The sequence below is a fragment of the Lepisma saccharinum genome, chromosome 30 (genome assembly GCF_977018435.1).
Source record: "Lepisma saccharinum chromosome 30, izLepSacc3.1, whole genome shotgun sequence".
Classification (NCBI taxonomy): Eukaryota; Metazoa; Arthropoda; class Insecta; order Zygentoma; family Lepismatidae; genus Lepisma; species Lepisma saccharinum.
Genome location: NC_139258.1, coordinates 37,494,167 through 37,519,821, shown reverse-complemented (window position 1 = coordinate 37,519,821; position 25,655 = coordinate 37,494,167). Strand labels below are relative to the sequence as shown.

Genomic DNA, 25,655 nt, shown 5'->3' with positions numbered 1-25,655 from the left:
CCCTTGCGAAGTCAGCATAAATGTCTTCCAGATAGAAGGGTACTTCCCTACGTGATAAAACTTTCTCGAGGAATGCAAAGAGTTCGTTCTCCGTAATTGGTATGTTATTCGACGCTAGAGTTATTTTCTCTATAGCCTCCGGGTATGGAAAAGTAATGTTTCTGCCGTTGTTATGTTTATATCTGATTATTAGTCTCAGTGCGGTTCTGTTCCAGCCGACTGAGGCGCAAAGACGTTTCGAAATCTTTATATATTGTATCTGGGTTTGTGTTATTGAAAGTTAATGCCGGTTTAGGTGGGTTTAGGAGTGTCGCTTTGCAAAAGTTAGGGTATTTACTGGAAGGTTGGAACTCAGGAGCGTTGGGGTTGATGTTCTTTTCTGCAGCAGAGGTTGTAATTACAAGGTTTGTTCGCGGAAGTTCTGAGGGGATGGGCTCCAGGTGCAGTTGCACAAGGATGTTTGTTGGCTAGGAGGGGGAGGTAGTAGTCCTTTTGAGTTTAGGAGAATGTAGATAGTGTGAGGTCTCTCGGGTGATTCCGGTGGGGAATCGGGTGGGGTCATAGGCAGAATTAAAAGATTGTTTGTATTAGGTTCATGGACTGGTGATGGCGTAGTGGATGAGGAAAGTGGGGAATAACTGTGTGGCATTTCCGAGTAGAATGACTTCGGGGAGCCTTATGGGGGTTATGTGTGGGGAAAATGCAGGGAAAGGCGGTGAAAACGCTCAGCCCGGGAATGTTTGGACTAATTATTTGTTAAGGTAGTCTCGCTGGAGGGGTGGATTGATTGTTGGTTAGGTAAAAATTTGATAATGGATTGTTATTGCAGTGAGTATTGCAATGTTCTGAGTTAAGTATTGTCGATTTTAGCAGTTTATTAATTAGATCGTCAATCGGTTTCTCTTCTTTAGTAGCTAAGATTAGTTTCCATTCTCTTATATTTTTTCTCTGTATGCTGCCGCCCTTGCTGCATCGCGGCGAACGCGGTTGGGTGCTTTCCTGTTCTTGGCCCTGGGTGACTGTTTGGAGTTTGTCTTATAGTCCATAATTGGTTCTTTCAATTAGTCTTTGTAAATGGATGTTATATGTGGGGCAGTCTTTGCCGTCACATTCTTTTTTCCTTCCGAGGCAGGGTATTCACTTCTTTGGTTCTTTGATCCTGGGACACTTATTTCTGGTATGCCCCTCGCAAGCACAGTGAGTGCAGATTTGGTTGTCCTTGTCCTTTCGTGTTCCTAACCTGTTTCTATCAATTGTACCCAGCGGCGGCTCTAAGGGGAGAGCCGCCGTGCCATGGCTCTACCCTCAGAAAAAAAAGCACATGCTTCGCCAAAATATAGTTAAATTAATACATTTACGAACGAGGAGATTCGAATCTCGTAAGCGTTCGAGCTTACGGCCGCCTCAATTCCTGCGCCGCATCCCCAGCTGTTCTCTCACTTGCTCTGGGCCAGCATAGTCTGGCCTGTGCGCAGATGCATGCGTGGAGTCATGAAAAAGTCTCCCCGGGAACGAGCAAGGAAATGGTAGCCATAAGACAACCAACCGTGCCCACTTTCGGCTGGCACGACGCGAGAGCTTTTGCATTGTGTTGATATACAGGGTGGCTCAAAAAGTGACTTAACACCCTCGGTACAAGGCCACTGCCTTAAAATTTGTTTAGCGCATCGGTAACGTATCGAGATCAAAGTGACGTCTAGGGAGAGAAGTTCGCATGCCATTCCACAATATTTTAATCGGATACATCCATGAAGAGCTGCGCATTATGAATGGTTGTCTCGAACAATTACAGTGTGACGCTTCCATTAAACGAAAAGTCCTTCACAGTGGTACAATAATTCAGTCATAACTTTTTACTTGTTAATGATACGTCGAAAAAACCTTCACCATTGCATTTCTCGTGAAATTCTAGCCTGATTTGATATATCAAATCACCCCCTTCCCATTTAAAATTCTGAAGTTGAATTCAAGATGGCGGTCATCAACATAACCGCTGACCATGCGGGTGGCGTCAATGTGGTTCCCCCTTGGCCTGATAACGATTGCTCATCACCATTTCCATGTTGCGCGCTGCAGTGGCCTTGTACTGGGGGTGTTAAGTGACTTTATGAGCCACCCTGTAGTTTCAAACTTCATAGAGAAGTGACTAATCCTGACCGATTTGTAATACTCCTTGGAGAAGTAATTCGCGAGAAAGATACTTTCCTGCCTACTTGGCAAGAACGAACGTAATATCTTCCCCAAATTTATATAACCATTTAGATAGATGCGTCTAAAGAACCATCCAGATTTTTTTGTTATCGATTTCTTCCTTAAGAAAAGACATATTCCTTGCTCTCACGTACACAGACACGCGTTGCAACTGACGTTGACAATATTGAAGACATTTTCTGTACAAAATAATTGTCTAAATATCAAAGGGAATTCGCATCACCAGGGGATTTTTACTTTAATATTTGTAAAAAATCGCACGGAAAATCTATCAGTATAAGAATTTCACTTGGAGATATAGCTAATTCAATTTCTTGCATTGAATTTTAAAAAAATGTAGATTCACAGTTCATTTAGCAGATAATCATATTTCAGTTGTTAGTAACACCGATTGTTGATGTACCCTCTGCCGTGCTGGGGTTGCAAATTATAAACAAAGAAAGGCGAGAATACCATGTTCGACTCGGTGTCTCTAATTGTTCAATGTTTTTCTTTTTAGTAAAGTGAAAGTGTCCGATGGTGTGTGAAAGGAAGGGTAGTCAGTGAAGATGAGTCAGATTAGAGCATTATTACATACACAGTTTTCCAAGGTACTATACGATATTAAATTAAAAGAAACAATTTGGCCGTCCCACGCCAGATTTAAACATCAATTCTATTTTCTTTTTTTAAAACAAGAAAGTGGTAAAGATAACAGGCGTCGAAATTTTAATAGTCGTATTTATTTCCTAGAAACTCTGACCGACCTCCGTGCACAGCATGCTAGAACGCCAGGGTTCACGGGTTCGAATCTTGGCCTGGGCCATCGGTGTTCTTTGTGAGTGTTCACTCATCCTTATCTTCACGATTAGCCAAAAGTAGTACAAATGCTAAGTAAAATAAACCAATCTTAGGAATTCTGAACTTTTGTATGCAATTTTAGTCAAGAAAGTTCCATTAAAATTACCTCTTTCATTAGATTTCTATGACATATGCTAGCGAAAATTTTTCAATTTCTTGATGTCGTTGGCAGCCGCCACTGATTGTACCCAGCCTAACTCCTTTACTTTTTATAGGGCGCGTTAACGGACTTTATAATCACCCTGTAGGCCCTCGTATGTGAGTTTGTCAACATGAGATCAAGAATTACACACACAGATATTATATATGTGTAATATATATAATGTGTGAAGGTAGGTAGAAGGGGCCTTTGGTAATAGCGTGTCCACAATGAGACTCCAACATTTTGAAAGTCTATAACTTTTTCATTTCAGATTGTACAACTGTGATTCCGGAAGAAGCAGAAGCAGAAGCTCAAAACGTTTATGTGGTAACGTTTTAGTGCGCGCAATAGCCGTAGTGGCGCTGCAACAATCGATTGTTTAAATATGGAGATTGAAAACGAGCGTCCACAGCTTCATTCGAAAGGAGTCCACAGAAGTCAGTAAGACAGGCAGTGAAGAACTGTGTGAACTGTCGACCGTTTCATACCAAGTTCTCTCGCTGCTTGTCTGACTGAAATTCTGTGGACTCCTTTCGAATGACCTTCGCACATTTTCTACAACCTGTTCCTGGATTCTGGGTTTACCACCACCGTGTCCTTTCAAAACATTGCCGGTCGCCAAAAACTGATCACACCACTTCTTTATAGCCTTGAATGTTGGAGGATCATTATTGTACACACGACGAAAGTTTCGTTGCACTTGAATAACTGATTTTGTTTCGGCATACCACCACACAACCTGTGCACGCTCGTTTGGAATCCCCATTTTCAAACAATCGATTGCTGCAGCGCCACTACGGCTATTGCGCACACTAAAACGTTACCACATAAACTTTTTTAGTTTCTGCCTCTGCTGCTTCCGGAATCACAGCTGTACAATCTGAAATGAAAAAGTTATAGACTTTCAAAATGTTGGAGTCTCATTGTGGACACGCTTTTTTTTGGGGGGGGGCAAGATTTGTAGATCCGGCACTGCTTCAGAGTCTCGAATCGCCGAATTCCCCGCATCCTGTACTGCAGCGCATCCTTCGACAGCTCGTGCCCTTATCTGCCAGGGCTGATGTCAGCTTCTGTTGGGTTCCTAGTCACGTGGACATACAGGGGAACGAAGCAGTCGATGCTGCTCCTAAGTCTGCTCATGCAGATGGCGACGCTCCCGTCCACCTTCTGTCAGCTGGGGACTTGCAGATTGTATTTAATTTTTGGCTTCTTAACACTTGGCAGGAAGAGTGGGATGAGGTAACGGGGAACAAGCCTCACGTTATGAAGCCTACCATAACTGCATGATGTTCCTCGTCCCGTCCCTCTCGTCGAGAAGTTCTTCTCACTTGACCACGTATTGGACACAGCCAATGGGTTAGATACCCATAGTCACTTGCTGCAAGGGGTGGATCCCCAAATGTGTCGTGTGTGTAATGTAATTTTAAGTATCCGTGCCTAGATCGGACTGTAAAATATGTCAGTGGTAAAATAATATCATGCGTACCCACTTAATACATTTTTTCTGGATAACTTGGGGAGTTTCTCTGGTTCCTACCCCTTGTACATAATTTTAAAGGTTTACTAAACACATTGTTATTATCCATTTACAAGAATAACTCTTACCTTCGGTGAAAATAATGTTTGAATAGCCATCCCAACGTTTTCCAATGTAAAGCTTAGGGTAAACAATGACGAACGAAATTCTTCTGAGACACAACCAGACGCCGCTACCAGAAAAAGTTTGCGAATGATCATCCCCTTTCATAAGATTGTCCTTGAATCCAAACGTTCCATAGAGGTAGGCTTTCAAGACAGAAAAGGGGGCTTCACCTGCAGATATTAAAGTTACTTGGTACAGGTAGATGTTAGTTTAAAGCCTCACAACTGCGTCAAAGTCTCTACCATCTGTGAGGGCCTCTTTTTTTCAGTTGGAAGAGGGACGCAAGGCCGTTGTACCTTACAGCCTTGTGCCGGAGAACCAACTGCAATCGACTTAATATATCGACTGCATATATAGATTCGATATAAATGTCAATAGCATCCGAATACAACAAGATTCTCTTTTTCAAATGCACAAAGGATCTGCCTAACCTAACATACAAGAAAGTTCTTCGACAGACATAAAATAAATTATTGTACACAACTAAAGAACAACACAAGGTTAACCTTCATGGGATTTAGAGATACAGCTAGTAAACATACAATAACGTGGCATGCCACAAAAAAAACCTGATTGGACGGAATGGCCAAAAAGAGATTCCAAACTGAAAAGTACATGTGTATGTGGAACTTAACCCCTAGTTTAGCCTTAGATTAAAGAGCTTGTATACAAGAGTGTGAAGCAAACGAAGAAAAAGGAGTGCGTTGTTCTAACCAGACTTTATCACACCCAAATACTTTCACGTAGATTGTTGTGTTAGGTGCAAGGTATGCAAAGCAGCCGTTGTTACTGAGGAAATAAAATAAATTCAAATGAAAGTAGTAAGGAACTAGGAAAAGATAACAAAGTGGTAAATACAAACCTCTGAATACCATTTTTGTCTGAACAATTTCAAAAAAGGTTATTGCAAAATATTTTATAGTTTATCCCGTGCCTACCTAGAAATCAGATATGTGAAATCCACTTTTACAATTCTAGCCTCCTCCAACATTTTCACCTGCAGCTGAATATAAACATTCGAGAAACTAATTAATGTTAAATTGTTCAAACATAGTTTTGACATTCTTTTTGAGACTTTTTGTAAAAACCTGTTACATGCATCCACTTACGCAATGCAACTAAAAAAACCTCTTATAAAGATACCCTTAAGCCTAGGATAGGTTACAATTTGTACATTTTATAAAAAGAAATGTAAGTGGGCTAGAATTAATTTTTTTATAAGATAAAGAGGAACACACGGTAATAAAATGTGAAGATTTGTTTTCCTAAACAAAGCTTTGGGATAATATGGGGAAAATCCAATCATCCTTCTTTTTCTTGGGAATTCCATATTTGTAATCATTCTCTGTCTTCAACTATGCTTCTGTGGTCTTTCTTTTCTTCATAACTGAACTCTGTTTCAGAGTAGGAGTAGAATGTTTTCTAGAATGGATCGTGGAGAGTCTTTCCCAACTTTCATAACTTTCACGTCCATCAACACACAACTACGTTTATCGATTTCTTGATTCACTCTCAAGTTGACTTTCATCTGGTTATTCATGCTTTTCCAGCCATAAAATTTCTTCTGTGCACAATTCTGAATATGAAAACAAGTTTCATGTTTTCCTGGCTGGCCTTTAACCAAGGTATAGCATAATCCTCCCTGAGTACGTTTATTCACTTTCAATTGTTTCCTCATTTGTGTTTGATTGGAGATTGGATCCCCTCCATTTTATGATTGGCTTTATGTCAGTTACTTGTGCATAATGGATTTGTTGAACTTTTGATCCACGTGAATTTTCATTGAGGACTACATCTGAACTAGATCAGACATGTTGGCAGCCTTTGTGGAACCTTAAACAGAGAAAGGACCATAGGTAATAGATTGAAAGGACAATTTTGGATTAAATGTTTTGCATTTCCATTTCACACTGGCAACAAATTAGTAGGCTATTTTAAATGTACATGAAGTAAATACTATGGCAAAATTCAATGAACTAATCGTATATTAGAATATGAATTTCTCAAAACATGATCCATACAACAGAAAATGCAGAAGATAAATTTTTGAATTTCTATGTAATTTAATTTTATGTTCACCTAAGTGTTCATACCATTTTCATTTGGGGTTTGTTGCTCAGTCGTATCTTCATTTCTCAATGGCAGACAGTGTGAGGCTATTCAATCAGTGCAGAAGGTGACAGCACAGAACAAATATAGCTATTACAAACACTGAAACAGAAAATAAATACTTTCTACTACTTACAATTCGCTTGTTTATCAGCTCGTATATCACCTGTAAGTTTATATTTTGTCACAACGACGAATCATTTTCGAGAAGTCAATAAAACATTTGTCAATGACATCACAAAGAGGAACATTAAAAATCACATATGTACGAGGGGCGTTCCATATTGATTTACACTATTTTTTTTGCACTCACACAGAATAGTTACGCCTTGGTAGATATGTCCACCTTCTCAATGTAGTCCCCCTTGAGCTCTATACACTTGCTCCAGCAGTGTGACAACTTCTCCAGGCCTCCTGCAACCACTTTGTTGGAGTGAGTGGCACCCACTTCCAGACAGCTGCTTACAGGTCCTCGACATCTGCGAAATTAGGTTCTTGCATATGTTTCTTCAAAGCACCGAACAGGTGGTAATCAGCAGGGGCCAAGTCAGGAGAATGCGGTGGGTTTGGTAACACCTGGAACCCCATAGCAGCGATCAACTCCAGACTCACATGAGGTGCATTGTCATCCTGCAGAAGCACATCTTACGCCCATTACCCTGGCCTCTTTTCTTTGAATTGAGTGACACAAGTGCTGAGGGTGGTCACATATGCTGTGCTGTTCACGGTGGTTCCTGGTTCCAGCCAGTCAATCTCAAAACGCCATAGCCATGTGTTTGCCTGTGGAGGGTGCTGTCCATAACTTCTTTGGTGGAGGCTCCCTTAATGCTTCCATTGCATGGTTTGGGCTTTGGTCTCCGGTTCATGGTAAAGGAGCCAAGTCTCGTCACCTACACAGTTTTTCATGACAGTGCATGATCTTCACACCTATTGCCTGTGAATCTCTGCTGTGGTTACACCCACCTTCCACAGAAAGCACGTCGTACAGTGTTGTCCCGTTGATCGATCTCCATGCTGTCCGTGCATGTACTCACAGCTGTTGGTGAAATGCGCTGTGGTTCATAGGTATTACACCCCTTGTCCTGTTATGACACCTGGTGGCAGACCTATGTACTACTTATCAGCGACCTTTAAAAGAAGCCAAATGGCGAGCCTTGGCTATTGGGAATTTTGAAAGTGTAAATCGATAAGGAGCATCCCTCGTAAGTACATAATAACAAATTATTTGCAAAAAGCATGATGTGTCAAAAACTGGAGAAAGCAGTTATAAAGCGAAAATAATCCATTGGAGATAAACATAGCGACATCACACCCCAAACTAGTGACACTGCTGGCAATACTGATACTATCCTGAACACCGTTGCAAGTCAGAATGCGACATAATTAATGATAAACTACAAACAAAAGTGCATACTTACCGTTGCTACATGACTGAAAACAAGATGAGACAGAGTTGCTTGTACCAAACATAATCTCACTGGAAGAGAGACTGAAAATCCAAATGTCTAGCTTCAGTTTCACAAGTGCTCTCTCCCCACTTTCCATTTTCTTCAGGTGACTCGAAAACAGTGACTTTTGAGTTACTTCAATATCTCCACAAATCAGCATCACATGTAATTTTCTTCTCCAAAATGGTGTAGTGATTTAATATTGCAATCAAGTGTCCCGTTGTTCTATTTCTAGGCATAATGGTTTCGGATCTCACTTCAAATTGTTGGTCTGTTTCCGATTAGTATGTTTGTGCATAAAAACAAACGAGAAAGAAAATGAAATTTCAATGACGAGGAACAAGTAATGAAAGAAAAAAAAGAACTCTTATTATGCAGCATCCTCGCAGCGAGAGTTGAAACTTTAAAGCAGACGTAAATTGCCAATGGAAATGGAAGTAGTTCCCTGCATAATAAGAGCAATACTCAGTGAAAAGGTAGAAGTTTTGCGAAGGGCAGTATTGAAGAGCTCACTAATTCTGAACAGCCGGCGCCCAACCTTTGGTCTACTATCACACCCCCATTGGATTAGTCATGTGTTTGTACGTAAACCCTTGCCCAACGGAGGAGGGGAGGGTGGAGCTTCAACCAAGGCCCCGCGTAAACAAGAAGGGTAGGTTACTCGACCAGCACTTCTCCCTCTCCCAGTTTGGACTGGGAATTAGAGAGCTCGTGGATTCAGGGAGTGGAAGCTACGCGGCCTAAAAATGCGGCCAGATATGTCCATTTCTACGCACATATGCTTTTCGGAAACAGTCCTACAGTTTTAATTGGTATCCGAACCATGGGTATTCCTCCATCTCAGGCAAGAATTGTCTGTGAATATCCAGGTTTACGTGTAGACCTCAAATTAGAAAATAAACGCGGCTAATAATTCATAAGTTTGACCACCATTATGCCTCAGACATAAAGCTGGTGAAGTCGCTTCCGTAGTCCATGTCGATAATGCATTTATATTTAGTGATCAGTACTCTCCATGCTGGTGCTACAGAGGCTGTTCAGCGTATATGTGACCAAATTGTATTTTCCAAATAGTTACGAAGATCTGTGGTGCCAGGTGCGACAATGCTGGATGTGTCTCCCCTGGTTCCGAACAATGGCCCGGCAACGTAGTTTCCATTGCAGAAGGCTCCGTTGGAGAACTACGAGGGGGATCTTGTTCCATTCCTCTTGCACAGCTTTCCAGAGTCCATTCACCGTTGAGACACGTCTTTTGCCCAAACCCTTTTTAAGAAGTCCAAATCCACAAAAGTCCATTGGACTTGCGTCTGAAGACTTCACAGGTATATCGTTGAAAGATATGGCCTGTATTCCAGTAGCCCCTTCATATCCTGGAAGAATGCGAGGGTGTGTGATGTCTTGCATTCCCATCAGTGGGCATTTGTAAGGTGATGACCGCTAGCCTTGAACACCTTTTAAAGATTCAGTTGTTGGCACAAGGTGTGGTTATCAGTTCCCAAAAACACATTCGCCATCTGTCTTTGGGTCGGGCGATTCTCTTGCATGGCCATTCTGCGAAGTTTTGCCTGCATACTGGTGGTGGCTTGTGTGCACGGTCGTGTTCTCACGGCCGTGGAATCCTTATACTTGCCGATCACATTCTTGATTAAAATCAAACTAACGTCACAGCCCTTGCTCTTACACTGCTTCCTGATCATTGACACACTGAACTTTGCATCATAAAGGGCTACAGCATAACCCTCCCAAAAGCAACTCAGTTTTGGTAGCATTTTTGGCTAAGCGAGAAAACACAAACACTTGGAAAAGTTTTACAACCTACTCCTCCCAAAAGTGGCTCAGTTTGGGCAGGATTTTTGGCCCAGCAAGAAAACATAACCACTCTCTAACAGCTCACACACTACACTGACAATCGTGCCCGACCAAGGTCTGTATTACAGCCGACAAACCAACTTTTCTTATGTATTTTATATATATTTAGCTTCAATATATGAAAAATTGCTTATTATATATTATGCATGTTTTGAAACCAGAATTTAAGTAAAATGATTTAACTTAAGGACTGCTTTACGTACTCCAATGATCGTTATATAATGCACCACTCGACGACCTGATTTCGGAAGAAAATTATTCGTTCTTTGTATTTCTGTGCCGTGCTTGGCAGAGGCAGTGTTGCTAGGTGAAGGATAATTTTCCTTGGTTAAGGGAAATCCAGGTCCAATTTTAGGTTAAAAAGGGATATTTATGAAGAATATAAAAACTGCCAGTAGATTTGGAGATGTCGAACTTTTGTTTTTGTATCACTTGCATGTCTGCATTGGTGCTTTATTACTATTATAACATATTATACAGAGTGTCCCAAAAATATTTACACTCTTTGAACCTTAATAACAGAGAAACTATTAAAGATGACTTGACTAAACATTTTGCATTTGAGGTTCCAATGTCTATGTTGAGCATGTGTGAGAACATCTTCCTTTGTTTTTAGTCCCGTCACAGCCTGCCAATCGGTAGTCATTAGTGTACACAAAATGGCAGAGGTGAGAAATTTTTATTTCGAGAAACGTAAGAAGAGTCGAATATCCATCCAGATCTCCTGATTTAACACCGTTAAGTTACAACCTGTGGGGAACTGAGATGGATGCTGTGTACGCCACAAAGCCAGAGACACTGAGTGACGTGGGGCATGCAATTGAGACAACCTATGCTTCCCATCCCGCAGAAACCACATCTGCTCTTTATCTGTCTCTTCAGATTGCACATAATGTATTATTGCCAATGGTGGTTATTTTGAACATCTCCCATGTTCGACACCCGGTGGAGGCACATAGTGGTTCGGATCCCACTATAAACTATCTGTCCAGTCCCGATTAGCCTTACTGTGCATAAAGTGGACTTAAAACACCAACTAAACAAACAAGCAAACATTTTGAACATCTATAACTTTAAGGTATGTGAAACCTAAAAAAGTTGGTGCTTGCTGTTGTTAATAGCTTTTTTTTTTTTCATTGATTGAGTTTGTTTTTTAAGTCCACCTTATGCACGGTATGGCTAATCGGGACTGGATCTACAGTTTAAAGTGGGATCAGAACCACTATATGCCTCCACCGGGTATCGAACCCGGGACCCCTTGATTACAAGGTGACGATGCTACCATCAGGGAGGCCTGTTGTTATTAGTGTTCCTGTTATTGACGTTGAAAGAGTGTAAACACTATTTCGGGACACACTGTATATATTGTTACAGTAAACAAGGTCAAATTTTCAGAATATGCCACTGGAAGTGATTTATATGTACTTATAACCTTACGTACTAAAGTAATTGGTAAACGCTGTAAGTGCCACAATAATTCAAACACCGTTTTCCATGTTAAACTGTGAAATGTGCCACGCTTTATAATGTGGTAAACGTGAAATGTGGCTGGTAGCCCTCTAAGTAGTTCAAAGGGCGTGTAAAGAGGTCACTAGTGTGCACGATCTTACGGGTTGATGTGCGGAACGATGCGATTTCCAAACATTTTCGCTTTTGACACTTACAACGTTTACCACTCTTAGTCCTCAATTTCGGTTGCATGGGAAAATGGTGAGATGCGTCACTGACTGCCTGAAACAAATAATACCCTCCCCCCTTCTACAGTCAGGTTCTCATTTATAGAATCCCTGGACACATCACTTCTAAATAATATGAGATCTACTTTTCCTGGTTGAGATAGAGCTATTCAATCATAACACATTAAATTTGATCTCTTAATTAAACGTCTGTTATTGTTCCTCATTTGTTCGAGTCCTCTCCAATGGCGTGGTGGTATCGTCGTCACCTTGTAAACAAAGGGTCACGGGTTCGATACCTGGCGAAGGCACATTGCACATTAGTTCGAATCTCACTTTGAACTGTAGGTCCCATCCTAATTAGCCTATATGTGCATAAAGTGGACTTAAAACATCGAATCAAAACTTACTTGTTCGAACACGATAAGAAACAATAGACACATTTCAGGATTTTTTAAAAAAGGAAGATTAGCTTTAGTGAACACTGAAAGTTATTACACAGGTAAAAACAATTTTTAGTACAAGAAAACTTAATTCTGTGCATGCAAGAACCTGATAGCAAGCAACAAGTAGCAAATTAGAATTTTGAGATAAATAATTAGAAAAATTATGCAATCAGACTAATATCTATATTTTTAGTTATAGTGGAGTTTCAATAGGTTTGAAATGATCAGAAAATTTTCTATCACGAATCGTGATATGTATTTATAAGACAGTATTAAATTCACTAGTTCTTTGTTTCGAAATCCTAGATTTGTTAAATATCTGGGTTTTGCATGCAGATAATAAGCACAAAAATTTAAATTCTTATGAACAATAAAGAAAACTCACGTATTATCCTTTGTCTATCTTGGTGAGCAGTGAATTCAGTGTTGTTCCATAGCTACTGTCGAGCATTGTTGAATATTTGAACATTGTTAAGCTCCAAACATGATAAAGCGTAGACTACTTCCATTGTATCTGCAATTGATAAATTTTAATACAGGGTTGTCCAAAAGTCGCAGTACAGCTATTATTTCAGAAGTTGTAAGGAAAATGAAATATTTGAATACACCAATGTAAATTGGGTATGAGGGCCCACTTTTAGGGGCATAACACAACAATGGCCGCCATTTTGAAATCCGCCATTTTGAATTGCCGTCCATTTTTTTGAAATAGGAATGGGGTCATGTGGTATATCAAACCACATTAAAATTTAGCCATGAATTCATTTCTGGAATCAGATTTCACATAACTGTTACGGTGTAGGCGTTATTCGCATTCAAATTTGACACTGGAGGGCTAAATGATGTGTTCAATATGCCGACCGTCTTGTTGAATGCATAACTCCAGTCGCGTAATCCGGTCAGCAGACACTCGCAGAAGTACTTCTGGTGCGATTTCACTGCAGTACAGCGTAATTCTTTGTTGCAGATGGTGAACATCACGAATTTTCTCTGCATAAACTAGTTGCTTCAAATGCCCCCACAAATAAAAGTCCATAGTTGTGAGGTCGAGTGATCTTGGAGGCCATTCCACTGGGCCACACCGACCAATCCATTGCCCAGGCAACTGGACATCGAGCCACTGACGAACAATTAGCCCATAGTGTGGCGGAGTACCATCTTGTTGGAAAAACGAAGGGAATGCACCATCTTCATTTAAAAGGGAAGGAAAGACAGTGTCTCTTAGCATGTCCAAGTACCGCTCGGAATTAAGGGTTTCATCGATGAAGATTGGTCCAATGGGTGCTCCATATCCCACACCACACCATGATTTTAACATCTCCAACAACATTGGATGGGTCAATCCAGTGGGGATTTTCATCACACCTATGTCGATGATTCTGCCCGTTCAATTCGCCACTGACATAAAACATTGCCTCGTCACTGAATAGGATACTCTGTGGGAATGTAGGGTTGTTCTGATGTTGACCATCGTCGAGGTTTCTTCTCAGTGGAAGATTTGGGACGACCACTACGTCGCCTGTCAGACACATTTCCAGTTTCCTTGAATTTGGATAGGAGACATGCAACAGTCTTATGCGAAATCGGTGGTCTCTCTGGATGGCGCCTGTTGAAATCTGCTGCAACGACTCGACTGCTTCATTCCCCAGACATCAGGATCACCTCAATTCGATCTTGCTTCGTCAAGGTGAACACATTAATTATATATGTAAGAAAGCCTATGCCTCCTTACATCTATTATAGAAAAAAGAAGAAATTCTTCCGCCAGTTATTAAAGAGCAACTTGTACAAGCTTTGGTCCTCTCACATCTTGACTACTGCGATAGTGTATATGTTGATTGTAATGAAATGCTGGCAATGAGAATTCAAAAAATTCAGAACTCATGCATAATATATATATTTCTTTAACCTTAAGAAGTATGACCACTTAACTGAATATTATAATAAATTAGGCTGGATTAAAATGGAAGAAAGACGGAGGTACAGAAAACTAGTGTTGCTACATAAGTTACTTTATACAAGAAGTCCTTTGTATCTCACCGACAGATTGCTTCCGTTAGGAAACCCAGATTTATACACAAGATCACATAGTTCTAATCTTCTAACAATTAAAACTCACAAAACTGAATTTTTTAGTAACTCTTTTACTGTATCAGTGGTTAGGGACTGGAATGCACTTCCACATGAAATGAGAAAATCAAATTCCATAGGTATCTTCCAAAGAAGATTAAGAGAAAGTTTTATGGAGTGATGCTATAGCTATACTCTTATTCCCGGTTCGATTTTTTGTTTTTGTCAAGCAATTAATACATGTTTAATAAATATTTGCAGGAGCCTCTTATGTATATAAACCTATGTACAAGTGTGTGTACATGTATATATATGTTTTATGTATTTTTTTGAATTACATATTATTAACGCGGTTGGTTTGACATGTGTATATGTGTGATCGTTATTTTCAATGTTTATATATGAATCAATATGAATATGCTTTAGATCATGAACTTTTTGTATGTGGTTGAGTGTAAGAAAAGGCATGAGCCTTAATCTCCGGCATAAATAAATAAGAGACAAATAAATATGTCACCTGCAACACAATAAGGTTTTCAGACGTTTGGATGCCAATAACACCTACACCGTAACAGTTACGTGAAATCTGATTCCAGAAATGAATTCCTGGCAAAATTTTAATGTGTTTTGATACCCCACATGACCGACCCCCTTCCCATTTAAAAAAAATGGATGGTAATTCAAAATGGCGGATTTCAAAATGGCGGCCGTTGTTGTGTTATGCCCTAAAAGGTTGGCTCTCGTACCCAATTTACATTGGTGTATTCAAATGTTTCATTTTCCTTACAACTTCTGAAATAATAGGCTGTACTGCGACTTTTGGACCACCCTACATTATTGCAGAGTTGATGTTTCCCATATAAGGTTAAGGTCGAGTTTATTCCAATTGGGGAGGAGGTCAATATCAAGCTTTCGCACATCGTAAATTGTAGAGAGTATTCCAATTGGGTGGGGGAAGAACATTGCAGTTAGTTTGACAGTATCCAGCTTTTGCTTATCGTATCCAGAAACAAACTTGGAGCTTAACTTAGGAGGAAGAAGAATTAAAAAGTTTTGAAGCCCATAAAAATACCACTTAAGACTATTTTGATAAATGACTGTCATATTTGCACAAAATCATAAAAATTACTTGATATTTAGTTGTAAATTGTAGAGGATTCCAATGGGGAGGGGAGTGATCATTGTATACTTAGGGGACAATATCCAGCTTTTTCTTATATATATTTTGTTCTTATAAATTGTCTAGAGTATCCCAGTTGGGAGTAATGGACATTGTAGTTGTGGGCACAATATTAAACTTTTGCATATCGATATTTAGTAGTTAGTTATTTAAAGTATTCAAATAAAGTATAATAATTCAAGTAAAGGGGAGCATTTTTCTAGTTGCAGAATATGCTGAAAACGTGGGTTATTTTGGAAATGTATTGTGGAGAGACAGTGTGAAATGGGCTAAAATTGCTTTCGGTCAATTGAAAGAGAAGCTTGTTTGCCAAAGAGTGGTATTTTTGAAGGCTTTCTTCGACTGCAATATTCCGTGTTCCATACTTGCTAAACTTTGGCCTGTTTGGGAATTTTGTTGTGGTGATGCAGTGCGAAATGGGATTGAAAGTGCCTTCGAATGTTTATTAATTATTTTCATCTTATGGTGCATAAAAAATCAAGGTAACAGCTAATGTGTACAAAGTGAACACAAATTCAATACACATTATTTCCAGGTAAGTTGTAAAGAAACGGAATAAGGAAATCAGTCAAATTTAGTGCATAACATGCAGTAAACCAGACATTATTGGTTTTCTATTAAGTAACGTAAGGTCGAAATTAAAATCCTGTCATATTTTGTCACAAAGAAAACTCGGATATTTATTTAACAAACTTCTTGTTGCTTATAATGTACTTATAATGTAGGTGATGGAGCGCGGAAAGAAGTATTTACGACTGTAGAGCCGTTTAAAGTTGAGATGTAGCCGTTTGAAGTTGCGAGGTGGAATTCTACTTGCGGCCATGTTAGTTTCGTAGCACCCGTACCGATCGATGTACGTGAAAGTCGGTTTTTCAGGGCTGTACCCCAACAAATGTCGTGAAAATTGCTGTCAAAATTTCCCACCGATTCCGGGCTCTGCCCCTGGGGTAATTAACCTACCACCCCCTACCGCTACCGCGGCCCCGCCTTTCTCTATAGAGTCCCTTTGGAAGGCAAGTTAGAAACTGCCCGGAGCCACCTGCCCAACACATTTTCCGCACTGAAACATTAGGAAGGTACCAAAAATTAAACCTCAGAAGGTCACTTACCTCTTTATCCCAAGGCCAGGCACTGAACGAATAGCGGGTCATGCGCCTGTGACATGACCATGATGGAAGCCCTGAAAACCCGTATTAACTTTACATAGGTTAGGAATTTTAATGTTATAAAATGTAAGTATCGTAGCATGTAGGACTCTAAAAATTACCTTCCGTGCTAGTTTGAAACTCCCTTTCTTAGAAGAAACTTCATTTTGGACGAAAATATTTGAAATGTGCTCGAAATCGACATTGTTGCACGAGGGTGGGTGATGTGACCACGGAGCCAAAATGAATTTCTGAAATTAAAAGAAATAACTCCTATAACTAATTTACAAAGTGCACTGAATGGATATTTTGTAACATTGCCTGTTACTTAAATATGTATATATATATATATATATATATATATATATATATATATATATATATATATATATATATATATATATATATATATATATATATATGTATATATATATGTATATGTATATATATATATATATATATATATATATATATATACACACACACACACACACACACACACACAAAACTGTTACATCTGTTCCCAAGGTGGCCCATGGGTCCCAGAGATGGTCCACAGCTTATAGTTGGATTAAAAAATTATGCTTGTGCCCAAGGAAACATATTTATATATGTTTATTCACGTTTCTACACCTTATTAGAGAAAATTGTTGCTGTCAAATTCTGATTGTTGACGTGCATTATATACAGTAAAGACGAATAGCCGACCTCCATAGAGGGCTGGTCTGCACAGTCCCTACGACGCCAGGGGTTCCACAATAACTTAAATAAAATAGCTGCTGGCAGCCTGAGACAGTTCGTTTTCTGCATGGTGCACCTGAAATGGACTGGGTATATTAATGTAGTGCCATTTGTAAGCTGTGATAAATACTAATATGATTATCGCACAGTGGGCCACCTTGGGAACACCTACCTTATAAATTTTACTCATCATCATCGTTTATCATCATTGTCATCTTCACCACAGCCACAATCGTCAGTTTTATTCATTGTATTGTTTATTTGTTTTGCAGAATGAGTAATGAGAATCGTCATCACTTGTCGGTAACCCAAGGGAGCTCTGTTAAGGTGCAAAATGCCAGGCGAGGGACCGACACTACGCTCGACATATACACCAAGCACACGAAGGCCCCAGTGTCGAATGACCCCAACATCCACATCAGCACTGATGTATTTTGCTTTCCGAATGGGGATGTTTACGATGGATCATTCTGTGCCACGTCTGACAATCAGATATGGCGTCAGGGTGAGTTAGAATCTCAAACATCAGCTGACATCCTTCTTGATGGTGTATATTGTTTTCGATTATATTTTAAATCAGTTAGTAAATGTCAGCCTGGAAAGCAGTTTCCAGAATCATTAGTAGAAAATGCGAACAACTTTCTTGGTTCACTTTCTTGTTTTTTCGCCTTCTATCTCATTCATGACATTTTGCAGAGATCAATAGAAAATATATTTCTGTCACTGGTAACCAACTGCCTTCCTAATTAACAAAGGTCTGGAGCTAACACCATACCTACATACAATTTCAGTTATAACTTTTGGTTCATGTCAGTTAGTTAGTTATATTTATACCTCGTTTCAAATATCTCATTTTTCCATTTATTTGTGGCTCTCTTCAAATTACTTTTTCCGAGTGGATATACTTTATTTGATACATGGAGGCCTGGGGCTGCAACCCCCTAAGTCCAAGTATATTTAAGATTGAATGGCATGGCGTATAAGTATAAATAAAACAAGGAAATATAGATAAAAAGAAGAAGTAATATACATCATTATAAAATCATTTAACCTGAAGGTTTGGAAACTGGACAATGATTTACTTTTAAATTTTGTATTGAATAATAGTTCAAAAAATCCAATCGTAAATTATTTTTGAGTAATTTTCATGAAAGTAAGATTCCTTTGTACAAGCAACAGATTTGAAATGTTACCCACAGTTAATTGCTTATAGCTTTTTTAAATGAACTGACTAATGATGAATTTATAGCTTCCATGAAGATTTACCCATTTAGTGTCAGGAATTGAATCAATTTTATATACAATGGAAAGTTTTGCTAAAGATAACCTTTTTTAAAGATATTACAGTAAAATAAAAATATTGTTCAATTAGATATTTCAAATATGCCACACTTAATCTGTAGCTTACACCTTTGAATTTCTTGTTAGGAAAAACTGTGTCTCTTTTTCGCAAATAGGCTAAGTGTCATGACACCTGTCAAAATTTGTCGACTAGGATTTGTGACCACAAATCTGCACCGATTTTCTATCATCAACTATTTGATCTATTACAGTTTCTTAGTGTTGAAGATTAGAGTGTGTGCCACTTGAATTTTTACGGAAAATGAAATAAGACAATAGGCTAGTAGATAACCGCCATGAGGACTTCTGAACAACATATTATGCTCTTGTCAAATTTCCCTAGGGCTGACGGATGTTCTTCATCAATTTATCTTTTAATCTTTAGCATACGTTCTTTTTATCTTTATTGTCATTGCATTTGTTGCAGGATTAGGAACACACACAACAGCTGATGGGCATGTGTACCATGGTGTATGGGATAAAGGCGATTTTAAGCAGTGCATCTTCATCAAGTATCCTGATGGTTCCATGTACAAGGGAGCTGTAAAAAATATGGAATACAATGGGGTCGGATTGTACCAATTTCCAGATGGCTCATGCATGAGAGGAAAATTTGATAACAACTATCCCCAAGGCTCTTTCATGTTGAAAGACTGCCGCAGTCATGTCTGGGAAGGAACAGCAAGCAAGGACCAGATTGTATTCAATCCAAGGAACAACATTCATACCAGTCTGAGCCAATTTCCTTTGCAAAACATATTCGAAGGATTTGACAGAACAGATAAACCAAAAATATGCCCTGGATCACATGATGCGATGGGTCGTCCTTTGTAAGTGTTTCTTTTATTTTTAGTGATTCGGTATATTGCAGAATTATACATTATAAAAAGCAAATAAAGCAGTTGGTCGTCATAAACTCTATCACTCATGCAGATTGAGAAGCAAAAGTGTTAGTGACAACATATCTATATGGAAATTATTCATACAAGATAATGTGTAGCAATGAACAAATTTCAGTAAACTTTTAAATATTGTCTTGACACGCAACATGCATGTTAGAATTATGTATTTAGTTTTAAAATAAAGGAATATATCATTAGAATGTCAGTCTCTTTTGGTGTTTGGAAAAATCTATACATAGATTGCTACCAATTGCAACATAAGATTTGAAACTTACAACATTTATGTAGTATCTTAAGATGGTATAAATGTTGCATTGCAATCAAGTGGTACTGGTGGAGGCATAATGCATAATGGTTCGGATCCCACTTTCAATGTAAATCAGTCCTGATTGCCCTAAGTGAACTTGAAATGCATTTACAACAAATTTGCAACAGACTGTCTTGCGACATAAAGGTTCTCAACCTGTGATCGAACGCCAACGATATATCTTCCAAATATTGTATCCCCAAGCAAATAAAGGTTCAAATAGATAATTTAATAAACAAAAATGACCCACGGATTGCCCAATCAATGCAACGTATGTATTCTTGAATGCTCATCCACTTGATGCTTGAGCCAATTGTCAAACCACTAAGTACCTATAAACTATTTCAGAGACAAAGATAAAATTTGGAGTACTAAAAGTCAAATTAAATACTATATTATGAATATAAAAGTCATCTTTCATCAAGAGAAAATAACAAATGAAATATCAACATTTCAGGTTCTAAACCCATGAAGCATATGTGGTTACGTATAGATGTAGTTGCAACTTGTTTGCTGTACTTTATGGTATGTTGTTAGACAGTAATTTCCTTGAACTTACCAATTTTTATGTACTTTTTGCATTGCATTCACTGGTTACTAAAATCCGGAGGATAACTTCATTATGCACTTCATTGCTCACTTAACGATTGCACTTAATGTAACCAATTTATGTTCTTCTTAAAGGTTTGCATAACCACTTTTTAGAACTGCAAAATAATATACGGTTATTTTAAGTGGTATTTATTTTATTTTTCATGTGAAGTGTAGAGTGACTAGTAATGTAAGGTTGTGTGTTGTATGTGTAGATATCTTGCCTTGATAAAGTTCTGGGAAACTAGGATGAAACGTAGCATGAAAAATCACATAAAATAACCTTGCATATAACAAAGTGATGCCTTAGTGATGTGTATGGAGGCTCTGAGGTTTGAATATTTTCCTAAATGTCCTCGGCCCATTAAATATTATTTTTATTTGCTAGTTAGAAGATGGATTCATATGTCATATTTAGTGGAAATAACTGTTGGTACAGCATACATACCAAACCTTATTGTAAGGATTAATGTTTGTGTACATTTACAATGTAGAAGCTGTCCAGGAAGCTACGTTGCCAGGAGAAGGGAATTGTAAAACTAAAAATTATACTTTTTTGTATGGTGGTAATGAAAATCATAATTTTGGAACAGGCTTCTTCATAAATAATAGAATTATCTCTGCTCTTAAAACAGTAGAATTTATTAATGATAGGATATCATATTCAGTTTTACAGGGTAGGTGGGGTAAAATTATTTTAATAAACATCGATGCACCAACGGAAGATAAAGATGATTTTTATGCAGAGTTAGAACAGGTCTTTGATAAATTTTCCCAGTATGATATGAAAATTCTGTTAGGTGACACTAATGCACAGATTGGTATAGAATAGACATTTAAACCCACGATTGGTAAAGAAAGTCTTCATGAATTAAGTAATGATAATGGTGTAAGATTAATTACTTTTGCAACCTCAAAGAATTTAATTGTGAAAAGTACCACTTTTAAACATAAAGATATCCATAAATATACCTGGTCTTCTCCAGATGGTAAAACTCATAATCAGATAGATCATATTCTCATTGATAAGAGAAGGCATACTAGTATAATTGAGGTTCGTACACATAGAGGTGCTGACTGTGCCAGTGACCATTATTTAGTAATTGCTAAATTAGAGAAAGACTCTCAGTGATAAATCATAAGCAACAAAATCTAAAAGTTCTAAAATTTGATAAAGGAAAATTTGCTGATGAAAGAATTAAGAAAGATTACCAAATTAAACTGTCAAATAGATTTGATATTTTGCAGGATTTAAATGATGATGGAAATATAAAAGAAACAGACATAAATATAAATTGGGAGCACATACGCAATGCAATAGAATCAGCAGCTAAAGAAAGTATAGGATACCACAAACCAAGAAAAAGTAAGCCATGGTTTGATAATGAATGTCATAATCTAATAGAAATAAGAAGTCAGGCTAGACTTAGGTGGTTAAATAACTCTGATGATTCAAATCTAAGCAATTATAATAGAATAAAGCAAGAAGTTAACTGCACGTTTAGATGTAAAATAAGAGATTACTTGAAAAGTAAAATTAACGAAATTGAAACAAACAGCAATAACAAAAAATCGGAGATTTATATAAAGGTGTAAATTAATTTAAAAAGGGGTGGCAACCTAAAGTAAACTTGATAAAAGATAAAAACTGTGATTTTTTGGCTGATCCAAGCGATATTTTAAATAGATGGAAGAACTACTTTAATGACCTCTTAAATGTTCATGTAGGAGATAAATCAAAAGTAAATGAAGTTCACACAGCAGAACCTTTAGTTCCAGAACCTAACTTGACTGAAGTTAAAGATGCTATTAAAAGGCTAAAGAATAACAAAGCACCTGGCATTGATTTAATACCAGCTGAGTTAATTAAATATGGTGGAAATTCGTTAATATGTCAAATTCATAAATTAATTTGTTTAATATGGAATAAAGAAGAAATCCCTCAACAGTCGACTTGTCAAAATTATTGGGGGGTTCTGGTCACTGAAACAAATTAATGAATGACTAACTCTCTCCCTTTTTTAAGTTTTGGCCTCAGTGTTCGGAATCTCATAAAAGCCCATGAATTCCTAAAAAATATCAATTTTTTTATTCACAGTTCAAATGCAGAATATTAATTGTCCACAGATGGATATGTCACAAGTTTCGTCAACCATAATAGCAAAATATTCCAGACTTATAATAACTGCTACCACAGAGTGCAAAACAGATCTCCCTAATATATCAATGATCTCATTCTGAATGTCATGTTAGAGCCATTTGTAGCCCAAATGTCCCATCCACTACCCTAGTTCATGCACATCGTCTTTTGAAACTCTTTTTAGTAAAAAATTTAACAATACTCATAATTACATGCTTAGTTAATAGTAATAAGTCATGTGTTTTGCTGCCTTTGGCCATAGCCCCCCCCCCCCCCAAAGTTGATGGTCTAGAATATTTTAAATGTGTATTTAAAGTTAAGTTCATGTGGCACAATTCAGAGTAAACTTTACAAGAGAAGCAAAATAATACATTAGATCCTCTTAAGCAAAATTATTTGGAGGCTCTGCCCCCACATCGTTAACATTGGGGGGCTTGAGCCCCCCAAGCCCCATGGAGTTGGTGCCTATGACAGTGGAAAGAATCCATAATTTTTCCTGTGTTAGGTGATAAAGGTGATAAAATGAACTGCAATAATTACCATGGAATTTCGCTACTCTCAACAACATATAAAATATTATCTAACATTCGTTTAACAACACTAACCCCATATGCTAATGAAATTATAGGTGATTAATCAATGTGGATTTAAATGTAACAGATCAACTACAGATCAAATTTTTCTCATCAGACAGACACTTGAGAAAAAGTGGGAATATAATCAAAATGTCCATCAGCTATTCATTGATTTCAAAAAAGCATATGATTCGGTCAAAAGAGATAAATTATATAATATATTAGTCGAGTTTGGAATACCTAAGATGCTTTTCATGGTGTGGTGCTAAGCACAGGGGAACACTTTACCTTTACTTTACCTTTTTACCTTGTTAGTATGATAAAAGTTTGCACCAGTGAAACAGAAAGTAAAATTCGTGTGGGTATTAATGTGTCTGACAAATTTACAATTCATGATGGGTTAAAACAAGGAGATGTTTTATCTCCATTGCTGTTTAATTTTGCCTTAGAATATGCTGTTAGGAAGGTAAAAGAAACTAACGAAGGACTAAAATTAAACGGTGTGACTCAGTTGTTAGCATATGCAGATGATGTAGACTTATTAGGGGACGATATAAATACAATTAAGAATAATGCTAAAATATTTTTCAAAGCAGTTAAAGAGATAGGTTTGGAAGTTAGCAAAGAGAAAACTAAACATATGCTTACAGGCTGAAACCAAGTGTTAGGTAATAATCAAAATCTATTTATTGATAACGTCTCATTTGAACCAGTTTCCAAATTCAAGTAGATTTTTCTTGGTAAAGCCTGCTTTTTATTTCCTCCTTAGGAGTACTTAGGAGTAATTCTAACAAATGAAAATGATATTAAAAAGGAAATAAAAAACAGGCTTAACCAAGAAAAATCTACTTTTTATTGTGCACACTCTATTTGTGTTATTTATCAGCACTTTTCTGTCACAGTAATTGTGATGATGAGGATGAGTGATGAAGTGGACATTGAAAAAGACACCCATGTCAGGCTGTGATCTGAGCCCAGGACCTCTGGGCTTATAGAGTGCCGTGCTAACTACTACACCATGGAGACCAACTATAAAGCAGTGAACACAGACTCTGTATGTGAGTATATCCTCTAGTCATTTCAATTATAATACGAGGAAGTGGTGAAATACATACAATGTTCACAATGAAGCACCACTAATGTCTATGACAATTCCTTGCACTTTATGTGTACAAATGTTCAGGTGTTTCTTGGGTGACATTCCAAAGGTAATCTGCTCACATTGGTGTGCTCAATGTGAGGCCTTAGTAGTATTTCTCCTTACGTGTGATAGCTTGATGGAAACACTCCTAGATTGCTGGAAATACCCCTACCTAGTCACTGAAGAACAACAATTGTCCAAGAAAAAAAGTCGATATTTTAGTGTAATGAAATCAATATCAAGAATGTGTTGCATAATTCTGATATATTATTTTCTATTAGTGCTTTGTAGTCCTGAGGTTTGTGGTTTACATGACAGTTGATTGATGCATTCCTCAAAGCAGCCCAAGTTGTCTTTTCAGAACCAATAAGCACTTAATCCAAATGCAAATCAAAGAACAATTTGACTTCACTTAAATGTGGAAATTTGTCTCTGGCATAACAAAATGTTGCTTCCATGTAATCTATTCTGATTCTTCTTTTCTTCTTAGAGATGTCTTATATACTAGAGGAACTGAACTGTGTAGAAATAGCAGTCACTTACATGATTATTCGGCTCTCTCTATACCCTTAGAACAAATTATAATTGAATGCTTCTGGTCCTTCAGACACTGACAAGGGGTAGTTGCATAATGATTACAACATAAGTGATATGTATGTGAACGAATAGGAACATTTCGTGTACAACATCTAGTAAACATATCAAGTGCCACATGTAGCTAAAAATATTTAAATCTAGCAACATGGAATCAATGATTATGGCAGTATGTCATTTCTAACCATATGACCATATTACTTCAAACTTCACCTTTACCTAGATTTACATGTAATAATGCAATGTTCCATATTATTTTTAAATGAGTTGCTTTGAAATAAATCTATTCTTTTACTCTGCAATTGCGAAGTGTTGTGTAATGTACACAAGATGTTATTCTCCCATGTTTACTGTACTGTACTTACGTAATGAATTTAATAAAGAAATGAGTGTAATATAGGCTATGTTCTCAATAATCAAATAGATAAAATGCAGACCTGATTTCCTGCTTTACATCACAGGAACAAGGGCACATGATGGAACACCATTAAATTAAAGGAAGTAAGTGAACAGTTGAGAGTTTAAGAAAATGATAAAAAAAACTT

General features: G+C 37.8%; 1 protein-coding gene across 3 annotated transcripts; it reads left to right on the top strand.

Annotated features, from left to right (window-relative positions):
• LOC145981879 (uncharacterized) lies at positions 1–19,933 on the top strand. Of its 3 annotated transcripts, none has more exons than XM_083115361.1 (3): positions 1–99; positions 17,792–18,024; positions 19,288–19,933. In XM_083115361.1, exons 2-3 carry the CDS (start codon positions 17,793–17,795, stop codon positions 19,692–19,694), a joined length of 639 nt encoding a protein of 212 aa, XP_082971487.1. In that variant the 5' UTR covers positions 1–99; position 17,792; the 3' UTR covers positions 19,695–19,933. The 3 variants fall into 3 exon arrangements, with proteins under 3 accessions (XP_082971487.1, XP_082971485.1, XP_082971486.1); XM_083115359.1 differs by lacking the exon at positions 1–99 and adding an exon at positions 15,951–16,115; XM_083115360.1 differs by lacking the exon at positions 1–99 and adding an exon at positions 15,951–16,168.
• Positions 19,934–25,655: the final 5,722 nt, after the last annotated feature.